General features: G+C 44.7%; 1 protein-coding gene and 1 long non-coding RNA gene across 2 annotated transcripts in view; one reads left to right on the top strand and one right to left on the bottom strand.

Moving 5' to 3' along the window:
* TRIO (trio Rho guanine nucleotide exchange factor) overlaps window positions 1–8,547 on the bottom strand; it is a 227,662-nt gene extending 219,115 nt beyond the window's left edge. The window contains exon 1 of the mRNA XM_047730524.1: window positions 8,424–8,547. Coding sequence (XP_047586480.1) covers window positions 8,424–8,547 — 124 coding nt within the window. The remainder of the gene's footprint in view (window positions 1–8,423) is intronic.
* On the top strand, window positions 1,738–19,070 carry LOC125100364 (uncharacterized). Its single transcript, XR_007127516.1, has 3 exons — window positions 1,738–2,128; window positions 14,029–14,358; window positions 18,893–19,070. It is a non-coding gene; the product is annotated as an uncharacterized LOC125100364 (long non-coding RNA).
* Window positions 19,071–24,164: the final 5,094 nt, after the last annotated feature.

Raw genomic sequence — 24,164 nt, 5'->3', positions numbered from 1 at the left:
AAAACTTAGAAAAATTTTCAAACTAGTGGCTTTAAATCTCTCTAAAGTAGTGAAATGTCAGGACAACTGAATGATGGTTCCTGAGCTTTTCAATGAATGAAAGGTACTATTAAAAGTAAGCAGCAGTTCTGTTATAAATACCAGAATGTAATCTTCTGAAATAACAGACAGTATTTTTAGGGTCAAATCAATGGCCCTAGTTTTGGGGGAATAACTCTTATGCCCAAGACAAGAAAGGCAACAATTCAGCATTTTTTAAAAATCTCTGAACATCTTTGATACTTTCCAAAAAGAGACTCAGTCTCCTTGATCAAAAAATACTGTGTTTTGGGGAGCCTGAGTGGTTTAGTCAGTTAAGTGTCTGCCTTCAGCTCAGCATGTGCCTTTGGCTCAGGTCATAATCCCAGGGTCCAGGGATCAAGGCCCGCATCGGTTTCCCTGCTCAGCAGGGAGTCTGCTTCTCTCTCTCCCTTGCCCCCTGCTTGTTCTGCTCTCTCAAATAAATAAAATCTTCAAAAAAATATATTGGAACACCATATTTTTCAAAAATTTGAGTTCTTAAAAATACAGTATGATCTTTGGGTTAAAATACTCACCCCACTTTTGTGATAAACAGAATAGCATCTAACATTTTTCTGGACCAGCATTCAGAATTTTTTAAATGCAACGTTAATATCTGATTCAGCGGGGAGACTAGATGACAATGACCCATGCTCGACCCTCCTCCCTCTGGGGTCATCATATCTCACCAAGCAAAGGAATGCTCCACCGTGGGTGTGAAAAGTAGAATCCAAAGCCTGCCCAACAAAGACACTCACGCAGGCAGTCAACAGGTGTGCACACCGCACGCAGCTGTCGGCTCACACAGAAGTGAGAAGGAAACGCAAGGGTGTGCACAGGTCCTGACTGCCTGTTTTACTGCTTCACCTTTTAACTAGAGTCCCCCCAGCTGGTAGCGCTAATGAGGTGTCCCCTGAGAGCTGCCAACAAGCTCATCCACCAAACAGGCTCTTACTTATGTCCTAAAGAAAAGCTTCCATAAACCCAAATTTGACCTTTAAGAGGAAGAAAAAAAATTCACCTTGTCTTTTTCCTTTTCGCAGAACAGAGCTCCAGAAAACTCACTACAATAGTTTTTAAAACGTCATCAAAAATCACTTATGAAGTAAAAACTGCATATTCTTTATTTAAATAATTTAATGATTGGCCTTCACTTGCTAACCTCCCTGCATCAGGGCTCATCTTCCGACCTGTGCTGTGTCACCGTCAGTGACGGGCAGGTGCCCAATCTCCATCTGCTGACCCTCCCAGGGAGGTTTAAAAAAGAAAAACCTGAGACCCGAAGAGACACAGTATTAGTTCAAAGCATCCTGGTCTCTGAACCTCGAGGAGCCTCAAGTCAACGCCACAGATGCATTCGCCAAGCTTTAACCGGTGCCAACGTCACAAACAGGAAGGCACACAAATGAATGCTGCCCGGGCTGTGAAGCTGAAGAGTGACTGCCTGAAAGTTCTCATTCCGGACCCAGTAACAGGAGTGAGGCTGCAGCTCAGAAGCTTCGCCTGCCGGATACACTCGAACGGATATGATGTCCGCCTGCAGCCCCAGGGAGAGGCAGGTGGGACACACGGCGGTCCCGCGGCACAGACGGGAAACCCAGCGCCTGGGTTTCTGCCATGAAAAGGGCAAGAAATCCGTGTCCTGCACCTACCAACGTCTAGTACATCTAAGAGCGGCACAGCCTCTGGGCTGGTCCACACCTGTCATCAAATCTAGCAGCTCGTCAAGGGTTAGCTGCCTGTCCAAGTGCTGTTTTAGTCAAACCAAACCAAACAGAAAGTGTGGTTTTTGTTCATAACGACAGTTTATTTTCAACTCTTACAATTCTCCCCATACCCCATTATATTCCTGCAAGGCACCTCTCCCCTTCTAGTACATCATCTGATTGACGCAGTCTTTTCCTTTGTCTGTCCCGCCCGCTAAGTGAAGTTCTAAAGGGGCAGGCTTGTCTGCTCGTTCACGGACGTCAGTACACACCTGCGAGGCCTCGGAAGAGACCGGAACAAAGCGCGTACTCGATACATACCAGCTGAATGAATGGATTCCTCATCTGTACTCCACACAAAGGTAATTCGAAATACCTACCATCGGGATCAGGAAGTTAAAAACAGATGTGCCTGATGAACTTTCCTATAGAAACAGAGAGGTAGGGACGCCCGGCAGGGGCAGGGGCAGGGGCTGGGTGGGTAGGGGCAGTGGGTTAAGTGTTTGACTCTTGATTTCAGCTCAGGCCGTGATCTCGGCTCAGGTCGTGATCTCAGGGTCCTGGGATCCAGCCCAGCATCAGGCTCTGTGCTCAGCATCAAGTCGTCTGCTTGACATTCTCTCCCCCTCGCCCTCTGCCCCTCCCACCTGTTTTCTCTCTCTCCCCTCCCCTCAAATAAATGTTTTACACACACACACACACACACACACAGAGGTTCTTGTCAACATGAGAAAGAAAGTGGAGAAGTCCTGCATTATGGTTCCAGCCATCTGCGTGACCCTTCCTCAAATCCAGTGATGCTTATTTTCCTCTTCTGAAAGGGGAAAGCCCAGGGCACTTGGGCTCTGGGGCAGCACGGTGCAGAATGACCACAGAAGCAGCTAGCTTCAGAGCTGCCCCTTTTTCTTTAAATCAATTAAGAACTCAGCTTTCATCCTTCTCTTCAAAGGCAGGCATACCTGCTTTGAGGAGTATGAGGTCAATCTCAGTGAACCAACTGTATTTGTCTTGTATGGCTCTTGTTTGAATTTCTGGATTACAATACAATCTGGAAAATGATTCTTTAAGCTCCCACCCCCGCCCAAAGAATGGTCTAACTCACTGATCATGAAAAGCAGAGCTTTACAAAGGAAGCTCTGAAAAGGCACGGTTTGTGAAGGAGAAATTATGGCTGCCACCTAGTAAGACTGCTGTCAACTAAGAAAACTCTGTTACAAAGGTGAACACCGGGCCACTGCTCTAGGAGGGGCCAAGGAGCAGCTCCACAGCCTGGTACCCTCCCACGCCCATCTCCTACAGCCCCGTCCTGAGAACTAGTATTTGGAAGGAAGACTCTAAGGGGACTCTTGATGGGGCGCTTGGAGAGCCTCCGGCAATTCCCGGTCTTAGTCTGTCACCGTCGCCTCAGACAGTGCCAGGGACTAACGAGAATCTCCAAGATGGATGGGCGGTGCCCCCTTCTCTTTCCAGAAAATGCAGAACTCGGCCAAACTGGAACAAGAGGAACTATGGTCAAAAGCCCCAGTACTAACAGCAAACCTCTGGGCAATCAAAACCCACACTCCCGCCAACACCCACACTTGCAAAGGTGAATGATGTTCACCTTGCCCCACCCCAAAAATTCCTTCTGAAAAAGCAACCCAAATGTCTATCAATAGGCAGCCAACTGAACCAATATGCTATATACCCACAATCCAGTTTAAACAACTGTAAAAGCAATGTGGCATCTCTGTATGTGCTAATACTTTGTTCTCCAGAAAACTGTTAAAATGAAACCGTAAGCAGAGAAAATGGTCCATAAATACATGACGGTTTATCTCAGGGAGGGAGGAGAAAGCTCCTGTTTTACAAGAAAAAAAAAACTAAAAACAAAAACAAAAAAGGTTTCCTTTGGTGGAGGAAAGGCACGGGGTTGATGAGGCAGGATAAAAAAACTGCATTTCTTTGTACTTTAATTTTTTTTTAGTTTTTAATCCTGGAATGATGTACACATTTTACTTAATACTGATGCAAGATTAGGTGGTTGTTTTTTTAAGCTTTAAAACTATAAAAACAAAATGAAACATAGGATCTGGAGTTTCAAGCTGGCAGGAACTTGACCCACACAGAGAGGAGCTATTCTTCGTGATTTTAAAGCACAGTAACAGGACCGTATGTTCCTAGGGGCATATACCCTTAGAACAACAGAAATATTAGATGACATCTGGTAGTCACTGTGTGGTAATAAAATCAGAATTACAATGTGAATAAGCAATTACGTTGAGGAGGGTAGGAAAGCGGATTTTTAGTATAAGGAAAAAGAGATACAAATATAAAGTCAAAGAAAAATACCTGTAAATCTAAATCTGAATTAGAAACTTTAGTTATGAAGTCATGACATCCTACTTAAAAAAAATCATCTACACACGTGTTTCCTAGATGTGTCCACTGAAGAGCACAGAAACGGTGACCCAGCCAGGAACAAAGAGCTCCCCTAGCACCTGGCGCCATTCTCCCACGCAAAAGAGCCGGCACACTTTGGAGAGATGGCTGGCTCCTGACGCGGGACAGGGACAGACGAACTGGGCCGGAAACATCCTGTCTCATCAGCAAAAAGAGAACCTGTAGGGCTACAGTGCACGGATTCAGCAGCCAATCTGAAGACACTCCCATTGGATCAAAGAAAATTTTTACTTCATAAGAGATTTTTAAAAATTGGCAATTAATTGAAACACATCAAACATTAAAAAGCAAAAGGTTCTTTTTTTTTTAATCAGTCTGAAATAACTATTGGTCATTTTTCATTAGACCAAAAACTGGTAAAGGACAAGAATCAATCATTTAACTTTCTTTTCTTGTATTAACTGTGTTCTCAGGATAACGACGAAACTGATGATGGGACTTTTTTTTTTAAAGTTAATTTTTTTTTTTTAATTTGACAGACAGAGATCACAAGTAGGCAGAGAGGCAGGCAGAGAGAGAGAGGAGGAAGCAGGCTCCCCGCTGAGCAGAGAGCCCGATGTGGGGCTCGATCCCAGGACCCTGGGATCATGACCTGAGCCGAAGGCAGAGGCTTTAACAACACACTGAGCCACCCAGGCACCCCAATGGGACATTTCTTTTTATAAAATATTTAAGTTTATGAAGAAGAAGTAATCAGAATGTCACTATTCTGCAACTGTGGGAAAATACTAGTTCTAAACCATGATGGTCAATGAATGCCTGACATCATAAAAAAGAAACAGCCAGACTCCCCCAGTAAAACTCCCAGTAGGACTATCTGCCACCACCCATTAAGGATTTTTGCCTTCTTCCTACAAAATCTAAGCTAGGTCTGATCAAGCCTCAAGACCCAGCTTCCAGTTTATAGAAAACAACAGGGGAGGAGAATATATTAGATGGCCACCCATGAGTGCAACGAGCAAAAGCTAAAATGTAGGGAAATCTACAGGAAAACACACAGTTTCCTCACCTAATAATTAACATAAAGGGATAAGACAAAAAGAAGGAGAAGGAGTAAGAACCTACAGATCGAGAAACAGAGTGATCAACGAACTGCCATGTATATCCTGTGAAAGAAATTATGACACAAGCGGGAAAATTTGAATTGGGCTTTTTTTTTGTATTAAAAAATTACTACTCATTTTTTAGGTCTCTTAATGGTATTGAGGTTTTTTTCCTAAAGCTTTTACAGGCATACACATGACAAGATTATTGAAGTGAACCATGGTTCCTAGAAATTCATTGTACTATATTCTCTCTCCTTTTGGATGCTGAAATGTTTTTTGATTAAAAAGTTAAGAGGGAAAACAGCATTCTTAATTCTGATGGTAGTCTGTGAGTTCTTTGGGGGCCCAAACCCTAGCCCCTAGGGGCACAGGGCTGACATTTTATATATATACATATATATGTATATATATTTATATACATAGATGATGTCCACACTACAATATATATAACACAACAACATATATATTAAATAAAATGTTAACTATAAACTATCAAACACTTCTTTTACTGCCTCTACTTCTGACCTGAAGCATGAAGTCAGGTTTTACCTGCAGGACTTACCTATATGTGGTGAGGACCGCTTTCTACAGTACCTGGAGATAAGACTGAGAATCAAAAATATTCAAGTTCAAAGAATCCCCACTGGGTTTTTAGAGCTTTTGACCTAATAAGTATCTCAAGGAATCGCTGATCTCTTGGCCTGCCTTTTCAAAGCCCTAGTTATTCCACTTAGATTTACTAAAAGCTACTGATACAGATAGCTTTTACAAACGTACCACAATAAATATCCCCTAATATTAAAAAAAAAAAAAAAAAATGGGGTGAGAGGAGAAAAGTAGATTAGCAGTTGCCCAAGCCAGGTGGTAGAGGAAATGGGGCTCTTTTGAAGGTAATCAAAGTGTTCTGGGATTAGACCATGGTGACAGTTTCACAACCTTGTGAATACCCTAAAATCCACTGAAGCATACATGTTTAAAGGGTAGATTTTATGGTTGTGAATTATATCTCGATAAAACAGATTTTAGAAATCAGGATCAGAGGTATAAATTTTTCAAAGATTTATTGCTTCACTGTAAACCTTTTACACACATAAAGAAATCACTATGCAAGTAACGAATTTGTTTTTAATTTAGTGGGTTTTTTTCCTTTTCCCTTCCTAAACGAAATAACAGCAAGCCTAAAATAAAATCAGCAAATGACATCCGCTAACATAACGTGCCAATTCTGATCATAAAGTAGGAAATACTATAAAATTGCGGTGGCAGCTACCAACTTCACTTAACCAACACAACTGGCAAAAGTCCCACCCTCTCTAATACTGAAAAAATGGTTCCAGATTAGTCTGCTGCCACACACAACTTCCCTCCCCACTACAGAGATCCAACTTTAATTAACCCTGTGGAATTCAAGGTTTGAGTAAAGAGTCATGACAAACTCTGAAAGACCGATGATTTTATTTCTTCGAATAGTTAAAAGGGAAAGAGTTTTAATTCTGATAGTGACTTGGACAAAAATGACATCAAATGAGGCATTCTGTATTAAATGCCCAAGAGAAAAGGAGTACAAATAAGAATCATCAACCTTAACCTTCCCCTGCTCTGGACATGCCCGTCTCTGGATGCTTAACCAAAGAAGCAAGCGCTCTCACCACAGATGCAGACTTTAGACATAAAAAAAACTGCGGAACATCTGGAATTGGCTCTAGGCCCTCCTACGGACGCCTCTGTCATTTATAAACAGAGTCTTTTCACTATTGTAACTTTAAAATCCATCTGCAAACTACAAAATCAGGAGTTGACAAAGTGCGGCACGAGTCCACCTCACGCAGTCTGTTACTAAGTGATTAGGAACACGCAAAGCCTACTTTCAAAACTCCATGTAACAGAAGCCAGGAGGGGCATTTTCTGCAGCATGTATTCCCAACTACCAAAAGCAACCTCTTCTTTCCGAGAACTTCTATTAACAGTCCAAATGCATTCTGAATTAGACTCACTTGAGCCAAATCATCAAACAGTGTTTAGGAGGGGCGCCAGGAAACACCACTGGCCGTCAAGGTGAGATTAGCAGCAGCACCACGGGGAGCGGTGTCCTAAATATAGCCCCGTTCCACAGGCCAAGGGGACACACCCAACATATAAAAGCAGCTGGCGGTGTTATACATTTAAAATAAAATGTGTTCAAAAGGAGACATCAGATCAGCATATTATGCCTGTTTGAGAAAGATAAAAAATTATTGGGGAAACATATCCGGGAAGACTGTCTGAAAGTATGTGACAATCCACACATTCACTTCCTGCTACAACAGAGCAGAAAACTCTGCAGACCTTTGTTTTGTAACAAGTGAACTGGGGCCAAAAAGGTAAGACACCCAATGGCTCTTCTGTTCATCTAGGAGGGAGCCCTCAAAGAAACAGCCCCAAAAAGCCGAAGGTGGACCCTCCAGAGCCCCAAAGCCCGAGAGACTGGCCGAGACTGTCCTCACCCCGAAGGGCCAGGCTATACAGGTAAGCGGACAACCCATTTGGCAGAGATCATGAGGACTTTCATAGTCCGTAACACGGATTCTAGGAACTCTAGGGTGAGGGGACAAGAAACCAAAGCAAGGAATTCGGGACACATCCACTAAGGCCATGTTCCCATCTCTTCCAGGAAGATGACGGACTTTTACTTTTTTTTTTTAAGATTATATTTATTTATCTGACAGAGAGCACAGGCAGGAGGAGCAGCAGGCAGAGGGAAAGGGAGAAGCAGATTCCCCCCAACTGAGCAGGGGCTTGATCTCAGGACCCTGAGATCATGACCCGAGCCAAAGGCAGACACTTAACAGACTGAGCCACCCAGGCGCCCAGATGATGGACTTTTAAACTTCTGAACAATCAGTTGTTTTACTTAATTGAATGAGGAAAAACATCAAATGTCTGTTAAGTGACAGACACAAACATATCTTACTCCCCGGTGCCATCTGATTTATACTGTGCCCACCCACTAGGAGAAAATACTTTGGGCACTGCTTTCTCAGGAAAATGCTGTAAGAATTAAGCAATCAAAGATCTACTGAAACACAGTGTTTTTATGCGTGTGGCAGGTAAGTTAGTATGGTATTTCAGACTCTTGGCACTGTATCAGAAGCAGAAGAAACAGTAAGCAGATTAGAAAGTTCAACTTTACCTGAAAGGTACGCAACTTTTTCCTTTAAAATTGGCAAAACATCCATAGCTTTCATTTCATCATTTTTTCGAAACCCTGAAATACATAAGGAGAAATTCAAGTTACTAGGTTGCTTGAATGACATTTAAACTTCTTACCCCGTCTATCCAATGACAACACAGCAGCTTTACTCACATCCATTAAATCAGCTTTAGAAATAGCATTTCAAAGCATCTGAATTCTATGAAGGAAAGGCCATGATCACAGAATTATTTTCTATTTTAATGTCAAACAGGGATTTGCACACAGACCCAAAGGCTCCGGTACCAAGCAGGCTCCAGGCCACTTGTAGCAATAAAGATCTGGTCCCCAAAAACACAGGATATGAAACCAGTCCAGAGCGTTTCAAAATTCTTCGTCTGGATCCTGTAGATGAATGCATATAAAGCAGCAATATCATGTTTTAAACACAGATATTGGTGGCACACTGATGCCTCTAGGGGGCGCTCAAAGCCGCCTCCAACTCCGCCACCTCCTCCTCCCAGAGTCCAGAGTGGTTAAAAATAAACGGTGGCAGTGAGGAGAGCAGGGATTATAAATAGCCGGGGACTGGCCACAGCTCCCTTTAGGCTCTATCCTTCCAGGCTTTCTGGGTCATGCCCCCCTGCAGGAATGTCACTGGCTACTGGGGTAAGATGGCCCAATGCCACCTGCTTCGGAAGGCGGCTGAGACCCTCTTCTCCCTGGGAAACTAACTTTCCCCACAACCAATATTGTCAAAGGCAAGTGGAGAGATAGATCATGGAAGAGAAGCACGAAGTAAGCAATTGAGGCCAAGCCAACATCCATCTAAGATAAGGAATTCTCGAAGCCCGAACGTGTCTGGCTCGGCTCACCAGGGCAAAGGCCCACACGGGAGTCTGGGGTCAAAAATGTTCATGCTCATAATAATGCCTCGGGATGTTTCTGGAGGTCTCAAACCGGAAATCTAGGTTCAGGATGCTGGCCATCCTCATCAAAACACGAAAATATCATCACTGGCTGAGTAATCTCTAGGAAAAATAAAAGACCACTGCCCCATCGCTATTTTCCTGTTTGTTTTTGCCAAAACAGTACAAGGAATGCTCCAGAACGGTAGCTTGGTAACACAATGCAAGGTGCAGACCTGGATTGGGAGAGCAAGGAGGGCTCTCTCTCAGTGACCTGGGGCTTTCTGTGACATGTCTGAGTAGCCCCTGAGGACCCAGGCCTGCCTGCCACAGAGGAAACCTATAAAAAAGTGAGCAGTCTCAAGGCTGCAGAGTAACCCAGAGCAGGGCGACGTGCTTGGGCAAAAGGGAATGGCACTGGGAGCACTGGACTGGGACTTTTAGCCTGAGGACAGGGCGCAGGCTAAGCGGCATGGAGCTGCCAACACAAGAACCAGACACAGCTTGGGGCAACCTCAGCAACTGAGGAGAAATCGTGGAAAGGAGCGGGGGAGCCCCAAATTCTGTATATAATCTTGGCCCAAATCTCTGGCTCTCCCCTGAGCCTCGCTTGTAGGAGGCAAGCTCCAGGCTAAAGACAGTGTCTGACTGAGATTCGTGCTAGGGCCCACTGCAGGAGATGGGGTTTGTAGCTCGAGTCCCCCCAGATTAGCAGCCTGCCAGAGCAAGCAAACGACGACAAAATCAGCACTTTGAGGAAGGATGTAACAGAACCCAGCCCTGCAATACAGCATTCATAGCAGCACAGAATGACAAAATCAATCTCTCCTGTGTACCAAGAACCCAGTTTTAATGGTATTAGCCACGATACTGACCATCACCAGAGACGCTGCACAAAGACAGCAGCAAACACATCCCGAGGAGGACCCCAAGGTCCAGGAGATACGGCGGCATGACCTCTCTGGTCATGTAAGGGCTCAACACAGAACCCACAGCTCTAGATCATCGGGCCATTTTGCTTTCCAATATACCAAGCTTTGTGCTGGCAACACACCAAGCTTTTAAAAACAGTGGCTATTTATAAAAGGCCAAACAAGAGCCAAGAGTTCTGCAATTTCATCCTGAAGGTTCCTTCAAAGCTCTTGAATGGATGCAATCTAGTGTCAGCGGTCGCTGGTAATTCACCGGATGCATCCACAAGGACAGATTACATCTCAGTGCCCCCTGGGGCGGATCTAGAGGTGTCAGCGGGGCAACGCAAGGAGGAACTGGGCAGCACGGCGGCCCTCGTGACGACGAGCTTATAAATACCCACGGCAGGGCGCAGCGCAGCGCGGAACGTCCCGCAAGCGGCCGGGGGTGCTGGAGCCTGGACCAAAGAGGAGGAAATCAAATGACAGAACAGTAGGAAGGACTGAGCCTTGACTGTGGATCCCAAGCTCCAGGGATTTGAAAAGAGGATCCCCCTCCTGCTGCTACCAGATAAGAAAACACATGCTTTTCCCCATCCGCACACGGTCTCTGTCCCCACAGACGTCCTGGCCAAGACACAGCTAAGCCCTCCGAGAAGGACCGCCGTTGACCGCGGTCCTGGGCCCCACACACAGAAATCGAGCTCCACTTGAGGGTCTCCCCCGTCTCACACAACCCTTGGCACGCAGAATGTCCCAAGCCCGGTGCCGGCCCCTCACAAGAGGACTACATGACTTACGTGGCAATCCCAAAGCGTCCTTAGCAATTCCGGCTGACTCTCTGAAAAAAGTCATTTATTACCACCCTTTACAGAATGGGTGATGGAAGCTGCCCCAGGCCTCCCCATGGGATGCACAGCTCACGGACATGAAAACAAAGTGAAGTAAACACAACCTTGCAGCGAAAATCTCAATTTCCTCTGACCCACCAGAAAACACAGACTCACTCCCATGTTTCAGTTTCCAAAACCTAGAGTTACTTGAGGCCTATCAGTTGCTGCATTTCTCCCCTAAATTAAGTAAGACTCACAGTCTTGTTAGAGGAGGAAAGGCACATAAATCCAGAGTTAAACCGGTGTTAGAGTATGTTACGTTTCTATTGTGATATACATACACGTCCAAACATAGGGTAGAATATGAAGTCTTCACAGTTTTACCACAGTCTCTTTGTTGAATATGTCACAGAAAAAGAGATGGGAATTTCATTAAAATCGACGAAACTTTTAAAATAGAAAACTTTTAAAAGCAGAAGTATAAAACTAACCACAAAGAGACTGAGTTTGTGACTATTATGACAGTCACCAGCTATTATCTTTAATCTCATTTCAATTTTAAAAAAATACATCCCATAAGCAAAAGGTTAAGTAAGGAAGCATGTACACATACCATAAAGCTAATTAAACACATCATGAAACTTTTAATAAAAAGCAGGCAGAACTCAGCCATGAAGTATCCTCAGATCAAAAAAGCAGATTCAGTTCTAAGCCCTGAAGAGCCATTTATGAAAGCAGAGTGTGCAATTATTACAAAAAGAAAAAAAAAAACAAATACATGGCTTCTGTGCTATTCCAGTGAGTCTAGATTACACAGCAGATAAGACAACTCCTACTGTGTTCCATCCTTGTGCATTAAAGGAGCTAGCTGTGGTGTCTAAACTTTTATATCAAAAGGAGACACTCCATGACTATCCTTATGAGCACACAGCCCCTCCCCCCACCATGCTCCTAAGGAGAGAAAGGGATGGCAAATGCCACCTTGGGGCAATGATTCTGATGTCTCAGACCACATCTTTGTGTCACAGACCACAAGCCAGCAGCAGTCTTACCTCTAAGTGCCACCAAGAGACTTTGAAAACGCACGAGCAGGTAAAAGGCTGTACCAGAGAAAGACTTTCCGTAAAATTCCACAAAAAGAAAAGCAGCTTAAAAATGATAAGGAGAGGTCAAAGTCAGAGGACATTTAGTTCTACCCATTTCTTAAATTAGATACTTTTTAAATTACACAGAGCCTAACTAAAGAGTGCAGAAAGGCAGACTAGATTCTTGTTACAATTTAAAGTAAGTTTCCCTACCCCAGACAAAGAAGCCAACATGAATTAAGTCAAACGCTAAGCTTCAGGAGACAGTGACCAGAGCATAAGGATGCAGTCAGCCAAGGCTCGTTTGAAGGTGCAGAAGATGTTTCCCAGGGGAGCCCTAAAATACATGCAACGACCACTCTTTTGAGCCAAGTCTACAAGGAACCTGATTGGAATATCTACATGATAACGTCTGTCATTACTCGAACATCTTGATATTAATATCTGTTGAATGATATTGAAGAGAAAAGAGTGCGGGTTAAAAATCAGATGTTACCATTGTTAAAATAAACGTCAAGTCAGAGCGTGGTAATTATCTCTGTTCTTTCCAAACAATAAAATTTGAATATTTAGAGGGTTTAATATATTCATTTAAAAACATCTCAACTCAAAGGTTCACATATTACTTGCCAAAATTGATTCTGTTATCACCTTTTATTTATATTTAAGGATTTTCTTTGAGAGAGGGAGAGACAGCATGAGGAGGGGCAGAGAGGCACAGAGAGAGAATCTCAGGCACAGCCCACGCTGAGCACGGAGCGCAACATGGCGCTCGAGTCCACAACCCTGAGATCATGACCAGGGCTGAAACCAAGAGTCAGCCACTTAAGCAACTATGCCACCCAGGCACACCCTGTTATCACCTTTTAAACTGCTATTTGGTTCAGAAGCATGTCAATCGGGGGGACACTTTACACCCCTGCTTCCGATCTGCTCATATTTCTTAAAATGACAAGCATTATGTTGCCCATCAAGAGAAGAGTTTTTCTCTCTCTTCCTCTAAGTTGTCCTGCTAACCAGAGGATGGGTTTCCTTTCTTCCCTGCCATATACCAAATGCCTAAGACAGGACCAGGCACCAGGCAGTCAACAAACACAGGACAGTTGAATGGAGGAATGAATGAATCAGTGAATGAATGAACGAACATACTTCTCCAGCTTCTTGCCCCCGAGCCCCTACTCAAACACTCCAATGTTCCTTTAGCACTCTGTATTTTAGGTTTATGAAATATAAGCTCAGTGTTTGCAAACAGCCACTCCAATAGTATGTATTATATTTATAACAAGGAAATTAACCTCTGCCCTGAGAAGAAATATTCCACAAGTTAGCATTCAGCAATGGAAAACCTTCTAGCTGAATCAATGATCTGAAACTTCGGCTATCCAACACCCCCCTGGTCAAATCCATTTCCCATTTTCACCCTGAGACTCTGTGAGTAGGTACTGTATTGTTACAGCTAACAAATGCCTTTTGGACTGAGTCATTGCTGACCATAACGCTCATTCATTTGGTCTCTTTTCCATATCAGATTTAAAAAACAACAACAACAAACAAACAGAAAAGAAACAACCCCCAAGTTCTCTTACTTAAGAAGGAACTAGTTTTACAATGAGAAAAAGCTTTTATACAGCACATTCTGATAGTATTTTTTATATAAAGGTCAAAAAAATTAAGGTGAAATAAGTCAGATGAGGTAAAAATGAATCAAATTTAAGCTTTTTAAACTAAGAAGTCATTTTTCAAAAAAATCCCTTATTTCTCCCAGGAATACTGGCAGATATTAGTAATTTAAAATTTTATATAATCATCAAATTAAACTAGTCAAATGGTTTGGGTTTTCTTCTCTCTCTCTTTTTCTTTTTTTTGAGGTAAAAACAGTGTTAGGAAAAACCACAGTTCTCTCTTGACCATTTGGGCTGAAAGGAATGAACTGACGCCTTGTTCTGAACCGTCTGCCTTGCCTCCTGCCCTGGGATTTGTCTTTAAAAGACAATCCACAAGACAAACTGTGCCCTTCATCCATTTTCAAAGGCCTCATTTGCCTGTCAGCTGCCCTACTTCAGTACTCGATGGGAGGATCGAAAGTGGGAGTAACTGAAAACTCAAATTCTCCACCTTCAGAAACACGGGTTGTAGCAGTAATAACATGTTAATAAATACAGCAGCATTCTGAAACCACAAAAAAAGGGAACACTCCCGTAAGCTGGAGGGTTACTATTAGTACCAAGTCTTGGTGGTAATTACCCAATTTTACTCATTAGTTTATTTAGGGGAAAACGAGCGCGCGCACAAGCGCCCTGAGCACAAAGAGCCGGATGATAAATCTCTGCATCAGAAGCACCACATCGCGCCTGCGCAAGTGGGGGTGACGTCACCCTTTCCAGGCAGCCAGTCCGCAGTTCCGACTCCCTCACCTTTCTCTGCAGTGCCTGCAGGATTAGTCACAGATCACAGGGAGCGCTGGTGCGTGGCGTGCAGTGCTTGTGCTATCGAGGGCTTCAACTAGGCAAGCAGTCAGACTAGCGCTGTGCAGGAAGGAAGCGTTTTTAACTAGCCTGGATCCTCCATGAAAACGTTCAGGGGGAAAGGAGGTTATAAATCAAATGACAGTAATGTCATTTTTATTAAGGCATAAAAAAATCAAAATATAAGTAATGTTTATATTTTTATGTAAATCTACAACCACAATCCACACATATAAAATGTTTATAAAATGCATACGAAGCAAATTAAATACTTGCATCAAGCATACAGGCGTGCTCACAGACCACCACACGGGAATACGGATGGGGTTTCATAGTGCAATATCATAATTCTCACTTAAACCTTTATGGCTGTAGTAATTGTCAGACTGCTTAATTATCACTTCACATAAATTTAGAAGCTATAACCTGATTCTTTAAGGAAGAAAAGTAGTGTAAGTTTGATTGATCCAAGGAAGTTAAGGGCATTTCAAATAACTTAAAATGGCGCTGGCTTTTTAATGTCTTGAGCGCAAAACACAGAGGGCAAACCAAAATAACCAAAACACCATAACAAAAAATATTTTTGAACTATTATATATATTTTAATGTAAATGAAATGAGTTTTTAAATGTTTGATGATTTAATTATGTGTTAGCTATGCATTAGAATTTAATTAAAAACCATAACTAACAGACCAGTGGAAGGGAGTATCTTAATAGTCCAAAAAGTAGTAGTATCATAAAAGGGGATTCTTCTACCTTCCTACAATCTCATACACCAAAAAAGAACCGTGTGCCCAGGTGTGCTGTTCATCTTCGTATCCCCAAGGACCAACCAGGGCTAAACCCAGAGAAACCTTATGCTGTTGTTTGCCAAACGCCAAAAGAAAGAACACATATATCTGTCTGAACTTCTAACCTTATCAAGAGATGTCTCTAGGGAAAGCTCCACCACTGTGCTCTGAGACTCTAGTCACCCATTCCAAGCCACATGTACACACACACACACACACACACCTGCTTATGGTTCTGTGCTACATACTCCAAATAAGACTTGCTTTACATCAAGAAACAGCCTCTCGGGAAAGTTAGTTAGAAACATAGTTTCTATCAAATGAACCACAAAGATATAACTGATACAGTTCAGTCACTGTTAAATGATTTGATGTAGAACAAATCATCCAAGATTGACAGCTAAAAGAAATCACGTTTAATCACTACAATAAACATTTCATATATGTTAGCACCCTTGCCCTCTATCAAAATAGAAAAGAAAAAAATTCTTATGTCTTCATATATTTTTTTAAAGATTTTATTTACTTATTTGACAGACAGAGATCACAAGTAGGCAGAGAGGCAGGCAGAGAGAGAGAGGAGGAAGCGGGCTTCCCGCCAGGCAGAGAGCCTGATGTGGGGCTCGATCCCAGGACCCTGGGATCATGACCTGAGCCGAAGGCAGAGGCTTTAACTCACTGAGCCACCCAGGCGCCCCTGTCTTCATATTTTTTAATGCAATCAAAGCCATTCTTGTAAAAGTCTTTGAAAAATAAAGCTATATTGTAATTCTCCTTTTCCTTTATGTACAGATCTTTTTGATTATTATAAAGAATAAAGGTGCAATTACAGAGACGCAGTATAAATCAGTGACGTTGAAGCTTTGTTCAGCATACAATGACTTGCCATTTTGGAGGGACAGGGAGGGACTTGTACATGAACTACTAAAGCGCCCGTGTTACACTCAGTCTGTTTGAGAAAACAGCACCTGAGTGTTCAGACTTGGAGATGACTATGGTGGGTCTTGATGGCCAAGCAGAAGACACCCACCACTGGCATAAAAAGGGGTCAAGAAAATGGGAGCAACCTGCATGCCTATGACACAGGCATCTCTACCTATACTCATCACGGGCCCTGCAAACCTGCTCCCCATAAACCTGCTCCCCATCATATGGGTCCCAGCACAGTACCTGGCCCCACAAACCACCCACCCAACAGCCAGACCAGAACTCAGGCTTCCCCCCAACTCCCATCCTCTCATGCACTTCTATGGGCTCCACACTTCACTGGAGTAGCGCGGCTCCCCACCCCACTGGCCGACATCTATCTCTCCGTGTAGATCACCCCAGCAGTCTCCTTAAGGAGCTACAGGACTGCCTCTGACCCATCCTGCCACTCTCCCCTAACCCACATCTCGTCATTTTACTCCCCTAAAATTTGCCAATGGCTCCTCAGAGCCCTCAAATAAAACTGAAACTCCCTGACGTTGGCACAAAGTCTGATCTGATCCTGCTGACCTGCACCCCCAAGCTCCCCATTCACTAACCCCTCCCTCATCCGCTCCCACAGGTTCCACAGGCCCCTGCTCCTGCACTGCCTCAAGCATCCCTTCCCCTGCCCACGCACAAGCCCACACATTCTTCACCTTCCTGAAGGCTCCAAGCAGACCCACTCCTTGGCCAGAGTCTTGCTGGATCTGACCCCCGACCTGGCATGGTAATTATCTAAACAACACCTGGGGCGGGGGGGGGGGGGGGGGTCGCCCCCACCCCCATCAGAAGGCAGGCTTGTGCCTCTCATCTCCCAGGGTAGTTTGGCTGCAGCAGAGCACACAGCACCTGGGAAGGGCCTCACACCTAGCGAGGCGACCCAGCGGTTCATAACGCTCCAAGCAGTCCGACATGCTAAGGGACAGTGTACAGCGCGGAGTTCCGAGCAAAGTACCCATCTTATCACAGAAAGCAACAAGGCCGCACTCAGCCTGCTGCACACTCATTTTGAGGAGGCTAACGTGACTGCATTACTTCGTCTGCTATATTCAGTGACAAGTGCATAAAATCACATTTATATATTTTTGGGATTTTTAAAATGTAATTAAAAAGGTATTTTCTGCCCTGGCCACCAAAATTTTAATCAATTATAAAAAAGCTTCTCTGGTGGGAAGACCAGGCTGTGATTTGTGAAAAGAGCATTCAGTGGCTTTTTGTTCTATGTCCCCAACAACCCAAAGAATGCAGGCCTTCAGGGAAGTGGTTTTGAAGTAGGAAACACAGGCCTGGAAGACCAGCCTCTTTGCAGCGGGTGGGGTCATGGTCATGTCTTCACCTGAGAACTCCAGGTTACCCGGAAGAGCCTTCATCATGAGGTTCTGTAAACATAAGAACAACAGGGAACCAGCAAGCCAAGTAAATGCCACTCAGCTCCAAACCACATACCTTTCTGTCTTGTTGTCTCCAGGCCCCCAGAACCAGCAGGCCAAGTTCAGCCTGAGGTGGCCTAACCGGATACTCACACAGCAATGTCTTTTGCCACGTTAAAGACAAGTTAAGCCTCCGTGAGTGTCATATATCACAAATAGTAACGATCCCAGAACACCTGCATTATGTCACTGACCTCCTTCCTTGTTAAGGACCACAAGTATGAAGGGAATAGAAAACAAATCAAGCAACTAGGCAAAAGCAACACTAAATTATACACACATATATACAAAATATCAAAATGTCTCCTAAAGTAGCCAGCAAAGTATTGTGTGTCCAATTCTGCTTCAAAGCTCTTGAGTTAATTCATTTATCCTTATATTAAGATATCATCCAAGGGAACTGCCACAAAGAAACAATTTTTAACCCAAGGACTGAAAAGTTATTTCCAGTTAGATTTAATTTCAACATAAACTCACTAGAAAGATATATCTTTAGTAACATCAAAGAATTTGGAAGAACTTTCTACCAGTCAGTCCTCTGATGAAGCTCTGAATTGTGTTTTTAATCCCTTGGCATTCATAGAGGACGTATTTACACACAGAGCTCTCTTAAGTCCCAGAGACTTTCCCCTTAACTGGTATGTTCTGATTTTAAGAAGTTTGTAATCTAAAACAAAATAAAACACACATTTAGACCAACAGAAAAAGCCTGATGGAGATGGACAAATGTCTTGCAAATCCATGTACTGTTATTTTTAAGAAAGATGTAGAGATTGCTGTGATGAGACGATCCCACCTTTAAGTGTTGCTTTTGTCCCTGAAATTTCCTATCAATCATGGACACTAAGTCCATGACATTAAAAAGGGTGTTTGGGACCATTCTGAAAGGGTTAGAGACCCAGACCCTTGCTCCAGGGATTAGGGAGTGAATAATACAAATAACAGGTTCAAAGATGACCACGCTGATGTTTCCATCATTACGGATCCGCGTGACTCTGTTTACATGCGGCTGCTGTGCCTAAGTCATTCCGTCCCCACTCTGCTTTGACAACTGTTTTCATCATTTTCTGAACAGATCACAAACACATCTAAAATACACTGTGATACATCTGATGCTCGAGGATACAAACCAGAACAAGCTAGTTCTGACCTTCAGATGGCTACTGACCAACGACGGACGAGAGCCTCGAACAGTACAAGGGCCCTAGGAGAAGCAATTCTGTCGCCAGTATGTGAGGACGACTCAAAAAAACAAAACACCAATAACAAGAAACTTAGTGCTTTGTAACTTGTTTTCAGGCTGAATTTGGAGTACAAGCTAAAGTTTGAATTTTTCTTCCCAATCCTTCTATTTGTCATAACGAGATTTGCCTGCTGAGGACAGGTTACGGGAGGGGCCAGGCCCACTCCGGGCACAAGGCGACCTCTTTTACAATTAGACCACAGAGGGCAGCTCAGCCTTAACGACTCACCGCCTTTTAAGGTTCAAGTGCCTTCTACTTCAGGTGCTGGTGTCCTGACTTACCCTCATTTCCAAGCAAAGGGAAAAAAACCATACTAGTGAAAAGGTCCCTACCATTTACCTTCCTGTTGGATTCCTATAAACTGAAGAAACTGAAGAAATGGGGTGCCTGGGTGGCTCAGTGGGTTGAGCCTCTGCCATTGGCTCAGGTCATGATCTCAGGGTCCTGGGATTGAGCCCCGCATCTGGCTCTCTGCTCAGCAGGGAGCCTGCTTCTCTCTCTCTCTCTCTCTCTCTCTCTCTCTCTCTGCCTGCCTCTCTGCCTACTTGTGATCTCTCTGTGTCAAATAAATAAATTAAAAAAGAGAGAGAGAGAAAAGAGGAAAAAAGAAAAAACTACCAGAGTTGAGAAAAGCCACCTACCATTGTAAAAAAAATAAAGAGCAAAGTGAAACTCATTGCCACTCTCTCACTGCCTCTCTTCCCACCTCCCCTACCTCAAATCCCCTCTGCATATACATACAAAAGTAGGTTTTTAAAAAAAATTCTGGTTTAAATGTGTTTATTAAATCAAATAATTTAGATATACTGAAGAGAAAACAAATTGTGACATGAAAATGGATTTTAATGCTGACTGACTCATCTCCAATTTAGTTTTATACATATGCACTAACGAAGAGAAAAGGGCACAAATTCCCAAGTGTCTGAGGACGTGAGCCCTCTGGGAAGGAGTGCAGGATGCTGCCTGGACGGAAGTTACTGTCAGTACTAGGCACATCCCTGGTGGGGGTCCGCCTCTGAGTCCCTGGAAGTCGTGGTGGGAAGTTGGTAAGCAGACGCCAGCACAGCTCAGAGGAATGAACCACAAGTGCTCCGAGAGGGCTACAACCCCCACAAAAGGTGGAGAAGCCCCACCTGTGGGACCGTCACTCACCATCCCATGTGAGACACTGATGAAGCGCTAAGGGCAAAACAGACACGTGACAACTGGGCCTGCGCCACAGGGGCTCCTCCCGCCTGTCACGGGGTCCCGTGGGACACAGCCTTGGTGGGGAGCAGGGTGGCCTCTCCTCTCTGCACGTTTTACTTCTTCGGGCTCGTCCTGCAGTTCCCAACCCAAGTGGAATCAAGCCCAAAGGCACGTGCCTTGTAGACTGGGGAATCCGCTTTTCCTTTCGCCATTCCCCGACTGCTACATTCCTGACAGAGCCACAATATATGTCTACCAAGGAACACTTTTTCCAAGTTAACTCATTACAGAAATGCAAATGGCAATGCGACAAGGACCTCTCCAGTAAAAGGCTTAGTACTCCTCCAGCTCCCGCACCTGCGGGCCGTCTGCAGTGCTCAGCACAGACCTCAGTACACCTGCCACCCAGGTGCTCATGCCCAAGGACAGGACAGCACAGGGTTGCAGACAACCTCCTTCCAAGGGAGGCAGGAGAGACACGAAGGGCGAGGAAGGGTCTCCATCTCTCACTTCTGTTAGCATGACACCTAAAAGCCACAGTGCCACAGCTCAAAAGAAAACTGTCAGCAGTGCCTGGATGGCTCAGTCCTTAGGCATCGGCTTTCGGCTCAGGTCATGATCCCAGGGTGCTGGAATCGAGCCCCACATCGGGCTCCCTGCTCAACCAGAAGCCTGCTTCTCCCTCTCCGGTTTCCCATTTGTGTTCCCTCTCTTGTGTCTCTCCCTGTCAAATAAATAAATAAAATCATTTTTAAAAAAGAAAAGAATACTGTCACAGTAATACTACAACTACTAAGGAGCCAGGGCCGAGGGCGGGCTGCCTGGTCTTTTGACTCCCAGCAGGGACGCAGAGAACACATACTCAGTCCCTCTGCACCTTTGTTTCCTCATCTGCAAAATGGGATTCCAATGACAGCACCTCACAGAACCAACAGACAGCACCGAGACCGCTCACTGTGACTGCCAATGCCACTTCTTCTTAGATGCACACATTCAGTAACTGTTTTAAATAAATGGATTTGAGGAAATTTTGCCCATTTACCTGCCATTTCTGCATTCTATATAGAGATGCACCTTACTCAAAAAGAAAAAAGAGGAGGACTGAGATACCCAGTTACTGCCAAAAGTCACCAGAAAGAAACCATTTATTTTTGGAAAATCAATAGTCACGACAGATTAACCCTGGCAATTTCTTCCTCCCAGACTGACTGGAAATAACTTAAGTAACTATAAGGCGATTCAAAAGTCAGAACACTCTCCGATCAAAGAGCTCTCGATCAAGTTCATCCCGACCCCTTCGTCACCCACCCCCCACAGCAATAGCAACACCCCCACCCCGGGTCACCCAAGCACTTTCAGGATCCTGCTTACTAGCCTGCTCCTGTCTATGGGAAGGGGCGAATCAGAATGCAAACAGAAATGAAAGCACATGGGCCAGAAAAGTCACCTCAAGGAAAACATCTTCGTAAGAGATCACCTCCTCTCACTAAAATGGTGGCAACAAAAATTTGAATAACCCCAAAAGGGCTCCCCCTTTCTGACACCTCCTCGTTCACACCCCTCTACGGCTGAGATCTGTCCATTGGCAAGAATTCCTCTTCTGCTGCTTTGAGAGTGGGAGGGGCAGGGATTACTTCGAGAGCCATTACCGGCGGGGTGGCTGTGCCAGCTGGGGCCTCGCGCCTGCTCGTGACCTCGAGCGCTGGAGCTGGTGGGGATGCCAGGCGATGCCCGCTTGGCCCCCACATCCAGGCCCTCCACCTGCACCTGCCCTTCCCTGCCCTGCCTCTGGGATGCCTGCAACCAAGAGGAGCTCGCTCTCTACCCCTAACGAGGCCACCTGAGGCAGAAGGCACGGACAGACCAGACTCTCCGCTCCGTCCTCATCTTCCACCTTCCTGCTGTTTTTAACGGATGATCAGGAACAAACAGGATTTTCCCGCTCTGCCTAGAATCGCAGTAAACAGTGCAACGAGCAGCCAGCTGTGCACATACAGAAACGCCGGCCTCTGTATACACACCGCCCACGGCTGCCGGACCCGCGCCTGAACACAGAACTCATGCGAAGGTAACGTTTTACAATGATGAGAAACCACTCCACTTTGTCCTTCTTTGCTCCTTGCAGAAGCCAGCTGGCCCAGGAAGATGCTGACAGCGCGACATCAGTCAACTCTGCAACGGTACCACCCCAGCACCTCCAAACAGGAGGACGGTAGGGCGTGGTATAGGAAATAGCATCTAAGAGCCTCGATGGCTTTAAATACTCAATTATTCACTTTACAGTAACACAAAAAGGCTTTCAAATCCATTTTTCTAATTCTTTCCGGTACTAAAATGAAAGGCCAGGCAACACAGGCCCCACACAGAAGAGAGGACCAGTCTGGTCTGCACCGAGACATGTGTATGCCGTGTGCACGGCTGAAGGCAGCGTCCCATTTAAGAGGTGGGACCGGCCAACACCTCGGAAGCCTCTGCTTCCGTGCCCCTGCCTGATGCTACGCCCCCCTGACACAACCACGTACTGACACCCAGGGGAACCATTCCCTTGCTTTTATTTACAGCTACGCTACTTTCTGATCTGGAGCTGCCTGACACATGGCCTTGGTTCCCTGTTTTGGAGCTTCGCGTGAAGGCGGTCATACTGCACGCACCCTCTCGCGACCTGCCATCGGTCTGTGTGGTGAATCTGCACCGCCGTGCGCCCTGAGCTTCATTCGCTGCTCCACTCCGTGACTATCTCGCAACCTTCCTTGGGCGTCTTATGAATGGACATTCACTCCGTCTCCCACGTGTGCCGTTATGAATGATGCTCCTTAACGGCCTCGTCCAGCTATTCCACAACACACTTCTGCACAGTCTCTAGGCCTACAGGGAAAACTGCTGGGTCAGAACTGACGTGCCTATTCAAATTTACAAAGTGATGTCTAATTGTTTTCCCAAATGGCTGTGCTCCACATCCTCTCCAAAGCCTGCACTGTCTGTCAGATGAATCTATGTAATTTTTTTTAAGGATGCAACCATTTCATACTTTCTACTGAAATGAACTGAAGAAAACAACAAAAACAAGCACATTAATGGACAAGAAGTCAGTTTGCAATTAATTTTGGGTTCTAACCTCTCTGCACCAATAGAACAATAAACGAGATTTTCACATTTCATCCTGCAAGTTTAAGAGTGCAAGAACAGGATACCCCAGATGTTTCCCTTTCTATTTCTAGCTCAACTGAATTCCTCTAATAGTTCCTCCTATTTAAGAGTCCTGCAGAGTAACTGCCAAAAAGGAACTGCTGTGGAGATCTGCACCGAAATTCAGTCTCTAACCTCCAAATGGCCTGGTGTTCCAAAACTTTGTCAAATCCACCGTTACTCGATTACAGGAACGGATTTTCCCACAGAAATAATGCTACGGATTGATCTTAGGGTCTCAGGGGTTCCCACAAAAGCCTATTTCATGTACAATAACCCATGTAAGCTGCTGACACGGATTAGAGCAGATGCAGGGTGTGTGGGGAAGAGGGAGCCCAGGCAAAGGGAGAAAGACAGCCCCAGCGTTCACCATCCCCTGGGCTTCTGAGGGGTCCTTCCCCAGGCTCCTCACGTACCACCTGGACCTGTCTACCGGGCCTTGACCAAAGCAGTTCTCAAACGCTTTGGTCTCAAGACCTCTTCACATGCTTAAAAATTACTGAGGATGCCAAAGAGCTTTCGTTCATGTGGGTTCTCCCTGTCAGCTACACCGTCCGTAGAATATCTGGATATCTAGTGTGGATACTTACCATATTAAAAATTAAAACTGAGAAAAATTTAAAAGATGTCTTTAAAAAACTATCACAGATTAGCATAAATGATACTTTCTATTAAACTATCTGTATTTTCTAAAAAATTAGAAAGCTAGCATTGTTTTATACTTTTGAG

Source organism: Lutra lutra, chromosome 5, assembly GCF_902655055.1.
Source record: "Lutra lutra chromosome 5, mLutLut1.2, whole genome shotgun sequence".
NCBI lineage: Eukaryota > Metazoa > Chordata > Mammalia > Carnivora > Mustelidae > Lutra > Lutra lutra.
Note: the sequence above shows the minus strand (reverse complement) of the source record. Positions and strands in the feature narration are given on the sequence as shown.